This window comes from Tyto alba, unplaced genomic scaffold (assembly GCF_018691265.1).
Source record: "Tyto alba isolate M040663 unplaced genomic scaffold, T.alba_DEE_v4.0 Super-Scaffold_18, whole genome shotgun sequence".
Taxonomy (NCBI): domain Eukaryota; kingdom Metazoa; phylum Chordata; class Aves; order Strigiformes; family Tytonidae; genus Tyto; species Tyto alba.
In genome coordinates, this window is record NW_024881280.1 from 26,659,501 (window position 1) to 26,671,103 (window position 11,603).

The 11,603-nt window shown below is 40.2% G+C and overlaps 1 protein-coding gene across 2 annotated transcripts in view; it reads right to left on the reverse strand.

Annotated features, from left to right (window-relative positions):
• Positions 1–11,264, reverse strand: part of SEL1L (SEL1L adaptor subunit of ERAD E3 ubiquitin ligase) — a 36,140-nt gene extending 24,876 nt beyond the window's left edge. For both annotated transcript variants that reach the window (XM_042790981.1, XM_042790980.1), the window contains exons 1-4: positions 11,137–11,264; positions 3,867–3,904; positions 3,297–3,519; positions 286–453 (exon numbers count right to left, since the gene is read on the reverse strand). In XM_042790981.1, coding sequence (XP_042646915.1) covers positions 286–453; positions 3,297–3,519; positions 3,867–3,904; positions 11,137–11,209 — 502 coding nt within the window. In that variant the 5' untranslated portion in view covers positions 11,210–11,264. The remainder of the gene's footprint in view (positions 1–285; positions 454–3,296; positions 3,520–3,866; positions 3,905–11,136) is intronic.
• Between the last annotated feature and the right edge of the window lie 339 nt (positions 11,265–11,603).

Genomic DNA, 11,603 nt, shown 5'->3' on the forward strand with positions numbered 1-11,603 from the left:
AGTATAATGGGAAACACTGTCAAAGCCCTATACACCTACAGCCTCAGAAGCTAAGAGTTTTATAGATGCTTCCACTTCAAGATTTCCCAAATAGTTTTGGGAATTGGCATTTGCATGATAATCTTTTCCATCATGAGAACTTTGCTTTTATAATTATGTGTATATCAAAGTATAAAGTGTCCATTAATATACGACTTCCAGACCTTGAAATAAAGGGCATTAAGAGGATGGAAAACACTAGCTTGAGAAAGCATTCTTTGGACAAGAAGACATCAGGTTACTTACTTTCACAGAAGCCCCACTTCTGATCTTTCTTATAATCATAGGTTGTTGCACACCAAAGCCTGCCATCTTCCCTCCCATCTGCAGTGCACTCTGCATACTCCTTCTCCATAAACAGAAAGGGGAAGTGGCAAGGTTCACCATCTGCTGTGCCTCCAATAGCTGTCAAAACTGAAAATACATAGCCAGGAATTAGCCTGTTTTCCCTTATTCCACAAATTAAAGTCATCTACTATATATAGGAAAGCACTCCAATGTTTGCTTTAGTTTCTATGAACTGCATTTAATTAAGTTTTCAGCAAAATTTCTAATTTACAAAAGCCTGAAAATTATTTTTCTTATTAGCCTTGAAAAAATATTATTCTTACTTTTAATTAGGTTATAAAACAAAAGCTATGTGGTTTCTTATATTCCTTAGTTCTAAGCAAAGAACATGTTCTTTGTTTAGAGAAAGCAAATCTCAGTTATATTTTAATAGCCTACCAAAATATATAGGCCTTCCTTTCACTTCTCTGCACTCCTTTCCTCATGCAAAAGACTACCACCAAAGAGCATTCCAGTGCATATATTCATATGCCCCAGAGTTAGATGTAATCATGACAGAACCACTCACATGACCAACGTGACACTGAAAATACTTAAATATCATCAGGGAGCATGCTTAGAACATATAACTGTAAGAAAAGACTTAAATGAGGTTATGAGTCCAGTAATTTTCTATTGTTGCATACACTTACTTTCAAAACTTTATTTCACTTTGCCAATATATTTAAGTTGCATTCAAAGTTACTTTGAACAGCATGATTTATCATTTCTCATGCACCAGAACTTCAAAGGTCACTGATTCCAATATTGCAATATTTTTAAATAAAATCAGTCTTCTATGAAGACTAGAAATTATCTTTGGTTTTTGAAAATGAAATTATTTCAATTAGTCTTTTAGAAAGGTTTTTCTCTTCCAGTAAGCTAAATCCATCAGTTGGGTTCAGCTTCATTTGAAGACCTTTGCAAAGTTATGCAATTGAGAATGTCAATTATATGGAGTTTTTTCAAGCTAAGGTTGTAATTCTTGTCGAGAAAGCTAGCTCTTTTTTATAGGATCTATAATTGTAAGGCCTAGAGATCACACTAATTTAAACATTTAATTTGAATTTTTTGAAGCATAAGGAAGTTTCCAGGATTAGTTAGCCTGTTCAAATTACTTTTCATAATCTGATTCCTTGGCAGATGTTCCACCACACCACTCCAAGTTAATTTTCCCACAGGATAATCCCACAAGGAAAAATGTTACTTTTCAGAAATTGCATTCAAAAATAATGTGTCCAGATGTAATTACTCTGCAATCATTTTAGACATCTGTTAACCACAGAGTAATGCACAAACTCATTTTCTTTACACATAAGACCTCCTCATTAATCAGAAGAGCAGGACAACTTCTTTCTTAGAAGGTTAAAAGCTTTACTAGTACTAATTCTAAATTACTGAAGATTAAATCTTTTTCTGCTCAATATCCTGCAAAATACAGGTGGAAACTTGATGAATATTATTTTTTTGCATGCATTCTCATGACCATACACAGGAGCCAAACTGTATTTAGAAGAGCTTTAATCTCCCTTAATGTGGTCAAGTCACCAGTAGCTCATTTGAGAGATGTAACACCTGTATCTGAAGTAGATTGCTCTCCTGCTCAGTTAAAAAGTTTGTTAGTAAAGCTGTCCTTTAGCAGTTTTTTACCTGCCAGAATATAAGTACTCTTCTTTCAGAATTGCTTTTTAGATAAAACCAGCAATGCTTCCACCCACATCGCTTATTTACTTCATAAGAGGTTCCAAAAACCGCACAAGACTTTACATTTATGGGTTTTGAAAGTCATTTGCAGTACTGTCAGTTTTTTCAGTTAAAAGCCTTAGTTGCCAAGGAGCAAGCCACCTGGTTACACCTTTCTGATGCAAGATTAAAAGTATCTTCGAGTTTACTTTTGAAGGAGACCGCACTGACTAAATATGGTGCTTAGCTCAATGTTTTGTGGCAGCAAGCTATATAGTGGATTTTAAATACCTTTTTCCTGTACACCACCACAACTATCGATAGCAATACTTAATTCTATTAGTGAGTTTTTACAAAATTTATATTAGTTCTGCATTAATAAGGAAGGCTTATTAAAAAAATGAATATAAGAGTTCATTTCATAACTCTTGTTTCTTTTGACATTCGAATCTGAGTTGAGAAGATAGATGAATACTAATATTACCATGTAACTATTTTTTTTCAGTAACGGTGAAGATTTACTTTTTATGGACAAGTAAAAAGGAAAAGTCTCTGCTGCACAGGCTAGGGTACTCAACTGTGCTATCTAGTTATCATCCACTACTAACGGCAAGTCAAAAAAAAAAAAATCACATTAAATTTATATTTTTATTAGTACTAGAATTTCCTGGGAATTTAGGCACAAGGACATAAGGTTTTACCTATAATTAAATATTTATTGAAGTTTGCATGCAATTTAGGTGATGCCCTAAGGCTCCCAATGCCATCCTAGGAAGCTTGTCTTTGCATCACAGTTTGTTCCTTCCCAGTCAACTGACTCTCCAGGCAAACATCCAGCAGGCTGAAACACTGATGCAATTTCTCCTTCTATGGTTGGTATACATACACACAGCACAGTATGTGTACTTGAGTCCTATTTGAAGAAATCAGGGCTTCCTACGTTTGATAGTTAAAGCTTTCCAGCAAGATGGAAACAAGAATAACTATGGAATTATGGAAAATCCTTTCAAATGCAAATGCATCTAAAATCCAAATGCATCTAAAAATAACTACTCAGATTTCAATATATTTGAAAACTTTTTGATGTTACTTTCTAAAGCTGAAGGCAGCAATTGCCATCCCATTCCAGAAAGGTTAAGGCATTAGTTATTTCATATGTTCAAAATTACTGTTTTTGTTCATCCACATGCCAAAGTTACTCAGCTGCATCTTTCTTGCCACTTGTTCGCAAGTCTGTGAGCAGTTACCTGGACTCTGTATTTCTGCTTCTTGTAAGTCCTTATTTAATAGATTTGACATTTCTAGAGATTTCAACTCTTCCAGCGAACTCTCTTTTTCCTCCTCTTGACTGTGAAAGTTCTCTTCATCCTCTGACTGAGAGTCAGATTTCCCTGATTCAAGGAAGATCTGACCGGCCACCACTCGAGTTCCTGTGGAATGGTCCTTTACCTGGTCTTCTGCAGATAAAGTCTGAAGGAAAGAGGCCATATAATTTAGAAGATTAGAAACTGAACAGCAGCAGCTGGCAAAACAACCATTACTTTTTAAAGATTTAATTAGCATACTAAGTTTAAATGGTAAAGTAAAAAGTAAGTTGAGCTACCTCTGCCTGCTCTCATTGACTCTATCCCTTTCAGTTCTTTGAAAAAAGTTTTTTTTCAAAGATAACACAACATTAATTTCTCTGATGCACAGAAGAAATTAATGAGACAGCAAGAGCTACAGAACAGTTTAAAACAGGAATCATAGTTCTGAATTTCAGAGCTTTGCTCTCACTCCACAAGAAAACCAGAATGACTAAAAACTTATTTCCTCACCTTTGACTCCAGTGATTCATCTTGATTCCCCTCTTCATCTAGAAGAGATGTTGTAAGTCAGTAAAAATAATTTCCACGAGCAATTTTCTCAAAGGTAAGTTTTGCTATAATATTGTACCATGGTTCTGAAATATTCCCATGTACTAAGTTGACTAATACACTTCAGAAAAACCTTGTTAGTGTTTTCAGGAAGAACTAAATGTTACACAGACAACCCTCTTTTTCCTTAAATTATGCCAACACAATTGTGTGTCCAACACTCGAAAAAAGTGGGGAATTTTTTTTTAAAAACCCAAATTAATCCTCTAGATTAATACACAGTCTGAATTGTTCCAGTCCAACTAAACTACTTAAAAAGGTGTGTATCAAGTGAAAAGGGCTTATGGAACCTAAGGTTTTTAGTCACTGAATCAACGTTCATATAAACAGCTTCTGTAGCAACCAGAAAGTTACATTTACATTAATACCACCTCACTTATAATTAAACACTGTTCTTTATAGAATGCCAATTCATTTAGCCAGATCAGCATATTCAAACCTTTATATAAAGGTCTTTCTTTAGAACTCTGAGAAATTTAATTTGTTTTCAAGACACTGTTCAAGAGCTGCAAGCCTTGTTTAACTGTCATCTTTCTTATCTGAATGGTCTATGATATGGTATTTGGTTAGAAGTATTGGAAGGAGAAGAAATGGCAAAGAAGAAAGGCTATTAGGCAGAGATCTAAAGGAATAGAGGTGAAAAGGAGGGAGATCATTAGAAAAGTTTATGACAGTTTTACCATTGTTTTGTAGAATTGTGTCTCGTATTTTCACTGTTCCTGTAACTTAAATGGGCTCTTCACTGTGCTTTGAACAACTTGCACTATCAAGGTTTGCACTTTCATCTTGACTGAAAGCCTCATAGGATTATCGCAGCCAGGATGTGACTGCTCCCAGTCATCAGTATCTGATACCATTTCATTTAGGTCAACAACCCCCTGCCACACACGCATATTCGAAAGAAGATGCTACAGGCCTCCCCCTCTCCGGCACACAGCTAGCTTATACAGAAATAAAAGCCCAAAATATAAACAGGTGACTAAGCAAAGCTGCCACTAACTCCTACTACATTCAGAAATCCCCCCTCCTGAGACTCTGGGGTGTGTAATGCCCTACAGCAGTGGTAAGGCACTGGTGGCTAGAGACCTCTGCTATGACTAGAAAAGGTACCTAACCCGATAGAATTTAGTGCCCTGCATGTGAGATATATCATTTAGTAAATTAGCTATTAAAGACTACTTGTACAAATACTGAATGCCAACAAAACTCTCCAAAAGTTTACAGAACTCTGCTGAACTTCTGTAAGCATTTGGCAGCAAGCAAAACTTGAATACTTTTCATTCTCATGCAAGTAAAGTGTCATACCAGAGAAATCATCTCTGAAATGACAAACTACAAACATGACACTTTATCAGTTCATGTTTTGAAGACTATAACAGAGCAACTGTGCGTATTTACAACGGAAGGGCTAATCTTGGAAGCCATATTCCAGAAAGCAATTTCCACATTGTTATTTGAAATAAAACCTCTGATTAGAATAAGTAGAAAGATGAGGATCAACTTTGAAGCTGTAACAGGATAATAAAAATCAAGAAAAAATGCTAAGACTAAGTGAAGCTGCAAAACTAAGGTGACAAGAAGTTTGACACTGCAACAGACAGATAGATAATAGTCCGATTGCTCAAAAAGTCTGATTGCCAGCAGACACGGGATTAAAAAGAATCTAGAACAGTCAGTGTGGGTAAGCAGCTGTACCCTACAGGTCCAAAACCGAAAGCAAGTAGAGTTCTTCAGAAAAACTAGTGGAGACTGCAAAGCGCACTCCAGATGAAACAAACCCTGCAAGTAGCAACCAAGACAGCGTAAGAACAAACACCAATTTGGAAAAAACACCAAAAGAGGCTTAAGAAAAAACAAGGCTAGCTGCATTTTTGGCAGAGACCACAGTGCTTATCAGCTTGAAGAATCTCACAGATAAGGCCAATTGTCAGCAGTCATAAAAAGTTCTACCACTGAACTTCAACACTTCAGATCACCGTGTAACAGTTGGGTTTTAAATATAATAAAGTACGTATGCATTTAGGATACTTGCTGGTCCTTGCTATTTTGAAACTATGAGATAGATTTGAAGTTACCATGTTTCCCACAGATTACAATCTACTATCCTAACTAATTTTGTTCTAAAATCAAATGCTACCCCTACTGTGCCAAACTCCAGAGCCTGTCAAGGGCTTCAGACATGCTTCTGGACAGGGGAAAACTAAGACAGAGTTAACCTACTCAGTAGCTTGTATGCTGCTATTAATACATATGAAGCACTTATACAGTACCTGTTACTGCAGTAACAAACATCATGTTATTTTTAACAGCTATACCAGCTGGAGTGTTTGTTTTTGTTTGCTCAAAATCAGCCTATATGCCTGACAGCACTAGACCATTCTAGCTTTTTGGTAAAGGCTTTACTAACCTGACTTCAATTTGTGGAAGGTTGACTTTACAACAACAGCCCACACAAGGTCAAATATAAATAGGGTACACTATCTATGCACACATATCAAAGAACAATTTTATTGTAACTTCATATGCAAAGCAAAAGGTTTACTAAACTGAAAGGCAAGAGACTTCTGAGCAAGGTAAGGTAGAGCTCATTAAATGTTTGCTCTTCTTCACTGAAAGTAAATAAACCAATTTCATTTCTATTGCATCATTTAAATTCTCTCTGAAGGAACCAGCTTTGTTATTAAGAAGTTGTACTTGAATAACTGTTTTCAAAACAGTGGTTCCAAAACATCATTAAAGCAACAACAAAATATTAGTTTAACTGTTCTTAGCTCTGGGACTTCGTTCTTGGTTAGGCAGATGAGGTTGCAGTGATGACCGATAGTGCGACTAGAGGAAGGATCATTGCAGCTTTGTTTTTTCACAAAACGGCTGACTAATGTGTGCTCTCTACTCAAAGTAGTATGTCTACTTCTAAGAAACAGTTAAGAAAACTATCCTGAAAGTATCAACGGAAGATCTATGAAAGGTCACAGTTTGACCTAAGAACAGCTTATTAGTCAAGGCTCAACTACTAAAGTCACAGATGTTATGCTTGTGCACCTGCTTTGGAGATTAAAGCTGATAGTTTAGTTTGTTTTTCCACAGTTAAATTAAAAAAAGTAACTGACTTATTTTTTAAATTTGAGCCTGTTACCAAGGCTGCCTAATTCTATAAACAACTTCTGAAAGGCCAACTGGAAATTAATCCTACCATTTGTTAAACAAATTGTGGATGTGCAATGATATATTAAATGGAAAAAGTAGGCAAAAAAATACTTGTGGTTGAAACGGGCAGCTGACAGTGTTGTACAGAATGTTTCACTTACAAACAGTGCTGAGCGGTAGACACTGCTGGGTACTCTCATCCCCAGCTAGGACTCCAGAGCACTTCATAGAGTTAAATACTCGTTTCAACCATCCACCACTTCATATATAATTAAAATCAGCTTTAAAATGTATTATTTTTTCCTCAATTAGAAAGATCAGTGTTCAATCAGTCTATTTAAATATAGCAAAAGTACTCTGGCAGCCTATGCTAGATAAAAAGATCCTATACCATACGCTGGATAAAGATCCTACCATTTTGTGAGAATTACCATTTTTAAGAAAGCACTATGGAGAGAGGGGTAGAAACAAGAATAGCTATGCAGTGTGATTCAGCAAGATTGTCATTAGCTTGAGCAAGCATCAGTACCAAAGTTTTCCTGTATGAGAAGAACAGATTAACTGACAGCCTATAAAACTAAGTCTGCTACTACCAGACAAGAAATACTATTAGTTTCCACGTTAGAATAGTCATTCACCTTTGGGAAATAGCCAAAAATTCAGTAAGTGCAAGCAGTTGGCAATCTCTCAAAGCTCTGATGAATGCCCTAACTGATCACTGTAGTCAGTTTTCTTTCAGTTTTTGCCAAGCTCTTCAAGCTTCAAACACTATCACAACAAAGCAACTAGTAAGAGTTTTCATGTTCTAGAGCAGTGATCTCCAAAGCGGGGTATGTGTACCCCAGGGCTGCACCAGCCAACGCACTGGGAGTGCAGGAAGAAAATGTTTTTATACCTTTAACAAATGAAACTTTCCTTAATACAGTGTTTATTGCACCTTTTTATCTTTTTTTTTTCACTTCCGCTTTTGTGCGTGTTTTATGATGTACATAATATGTTAGTACAGTAGTACATACAGGTATTTTTTATGAAATTAAACACTTAAGATGCATGCTCAAAAATTTTTTTCTGAATAGGGTGTATGAACCAAAAAGGTTTGGCAATGACTGCTTTAGAACATCCATCAGATTTTCTTTTTGTGCAAGGAACTAGTTAGACTTTGAAAGAGAATGCAAATCTTGCAGAAAAAAGGGCAATCTTAAGAAAAAAATTACTTCAGATTGCTTCTCATCAATTTTCAACTTGTAACTTCAGCACAGAGACTCTATAGCATAGATACTATTCCTATTACATGAACCTCTAAAACATGCAGTGAGCTAAGCAAAATCCTTAAGTGGCATCTATTCAGCAAGACTAGTTTCAAAGTATCCTTGGCAGCAAGTAAATTGTTCCCAGCTACAATCTGTGCAGCATATTCATTTTAGCATAACTAAAAGATTAAGATATAGGTCAACCCTCACCCTGAATATAGATCTTTTTTCCAGTCTTCTTGCAATTCCTGGCTATTTACAAAATTTACTCTCCAGCAGTTCCTCTGTAGGAACTCAGATGCTTGATCAGCCAACGGGTTTAGGGAATCTTTTTCAGTTAAGTAAGCAAAATCGGAAGGGTCAGGGAAAGCCACAGAGCTCTGTCATCTGAGATAATAGGTACAGAAGTTTCCTACAAGCATACGACTCTTCTCATTTGTCCTACCAGTTAATGAGACAGTATGAAAACTTCTGCCTATCACTGAAGTTAGCCACGGAAGGTGCAGGATAATCAGAGGAAGAATCATGGCCTCTCTTCAGGGAGAATGAGAGGATTTCTACCTCTTTGTGAACAATGGGAAAAAAACACTAAGAATCAAATAACATTGGCAATAAAAAAAAAACTAAGAGAAGATTTTTTTTTCAACAGGAGGAGGCCATTACTGCTGTGATAAGCAGAAGATAACCAGCTTCAGGTGGAACACACACAGTAACCATTTATTTCAGCTACTTTTGCCAATTCCCCATGTATTCCTTAATACTTTGTCCCCAGCCCCCAGCCTTCAGCTTCTTCATAATCTATATTAATATTATATCTTTAAAAAAATAGTGCCCATTTCCTTAGGCCTGAGTTTTCTTACACTCACCTCAAGTGTTCAATAAATTGATTTAAGCAGAGTTTATAACTACAGAGTTAGGGTTTAAAGCTGTAGTTAAAAGACTCACTACTAAAAAAAAAAATCCTCGTTAAAAACATCTTCTGAAGTCAGAAAATGTAATACTTGAACCATTTTTATTCATCCTTCTTAAAACCCCTCCCTTCAATGTACTCACATTCCAGATGACTGTTTCCAGACCAGACATTAAGAATGAACAAGTATTCAAGGAAGAATTTAACACACAGTCTCTATGCTTGTACCAGATTCTACTAGAGAAAGTAGTACTGTTGCTGTAGGAAATCAAAACACTGATGAAGTCATGATGAGTTATTTTGTTTCAGAACGATTGTTAACAAAAACTGAAGAAAGCAAGCTCTTCCTGGTGCAATCTTCTGTCAAAAGCTGGACTCCAAACACCCTCTCCTAATTCATGCCAGATATTAACGAAGAGTTTCACTTCACAGTAGCAGTTTAAGTCTGGCAACACCTCCTCATTTTTCATGTACTGTATCAGGCGCCTTCTTGGGCCTGCTAATTGTATTAGTTCAACTGACACTAAGCATACATTTTTTTAAAAGGTTGAATTAAGCTATCAGAACTTCATATTCAGAAACACAACTTTGTGATAGTGGAAAAGCAGTCAAGACAGAATAGCTGCATGCTAGCACAGCCATAGGTGAACACTTGAACAGACCCTTACTTTGTCACCTAACTTCCATGTACATACCAGGTAGTTCATCTGACATGAACAGCCTCAGCTCACCTTAGCTTTTTTCTTTACATACACCGTGAGTGAGAACACACCACTCAAAGTCAAGGTACATCTCCCTGGCTTCACAGAACTTGTGCATACCTTTTCTACACCTTGGCAAGTGCCCTGCTGGCTTATAACATTACCTACAAAGGCCATATCACTGCATTTGGCATATGGTCTGAACTCCAGTAACATAACTGTAAATTTCAACTTCCTACTGCATACATGAAAACAAACCCCAAACCACAGAACTTGCCTCTAGAGAAAACGTCAAGTTACTTTCCTGAAACATTGTTGACAGCCTAAAAGCACATCCCCAGCAGGACTAGATAAGGCTGTCTGTTAAAGGAGTGCTCTCTGGCTTTAGAAACACTACATACATAAATGCGTTGTGCATTCCCCCCGCCTGCCCATGGTGGAAAGACGGGTGTGGGAGGTAGAAACCCCAGGAAAGGAAGTAGATGACAACTACAAGCAGACAAAACCCGAACTGCAGAACAACAAAAGAAGCAGGAAAAAAAAAAAAAATATAGCAACATAATAAATACAAGCCCCAGAAATGCTCTCCATACACTTGTGAGAAACCTGTCCTGGTAATGCTACCATCACCCCTATCAGCTCCTTGGCAAGAAAAGGCGTACTAGGGAGGAAAACCGAATGCCTCGCTTCAGTTTTGAGCGGAGCCAGCATTACAAGGCGGGCTCCCACCGAGCCGTTCAGCGGCAGGAGGCAGAGCAAGCACGGCGCTCAGCCCCGGCAGGCCTCCCGGAGAGCCGCGGCGCGGCGGGGCCGGGCCGGCAGGCGCAGGCTGAGCGGTGGGCCCGGCCCCGCCGCCCTCGCTACTCGCGGCCACGCAGCTGACAGGAGCCCGGCTCCCCTCCCCGCCGCCGCCCCGGAGCTCCGGCGAACACGGAGCCGCCCCAACTCCCCAGCGAGGACCGCGGGTCTCTTCCCCCGTTGCCGCCGCCGCCGCCTCCCGCGCAGCGGTGCGGGCGCCGGGACCCACCCCGGGCGGCGGCGGCGGCCCGCGCCCCCCTCCCCCGCAGCAGGCCGGGGGGGGGGGGGGGGGGGGGAGAGGCCGCCGCAGCGCTGAGGCCCAGGGGGGGTGAACGGGGGCGGAGGAGCGGAGCCCCGGTACTAACCGGCCGCGGCCATCCCGCCAGCCCAGAGCGCCGCGAGGCACAGCAGCAGCGCGAGGCGCGCCCGCCGCCCCATCCCGCCGGGCTCCGCCGCCGCCGCCGCCGCCGCCGGAGAGGAGCCCCGAGACCGGCCCCTCCCCGCCCTGGCCCCGCCCACCGCCCCGCCGCTGGCCAATCCGCCGGGCCGCGCTGTCGACCCGCTGCCGCCGGCTGGCGGCCGAACGCGCGCAGCCGCGGAGACCAGCTTGCTCTACATGGCCCCCTCCGATTGGTTCGGGGGGCGGGGCGGATCGCCGGCCACGCCCTCCCGCCGGCCAACGGCATCGCAACAAGGGTAAGCACGCGCCCCAGCGGACGCCGGCCGCGTCAGCGCGCCCTCCCGACAGGGCGGCTCCCATTGGCTCTCGCCCCCGCTCCTACAGTGCCCGTAGAGCCCCGCGAGGGCCGGGGGCGCAGCCTGATGACGCAGC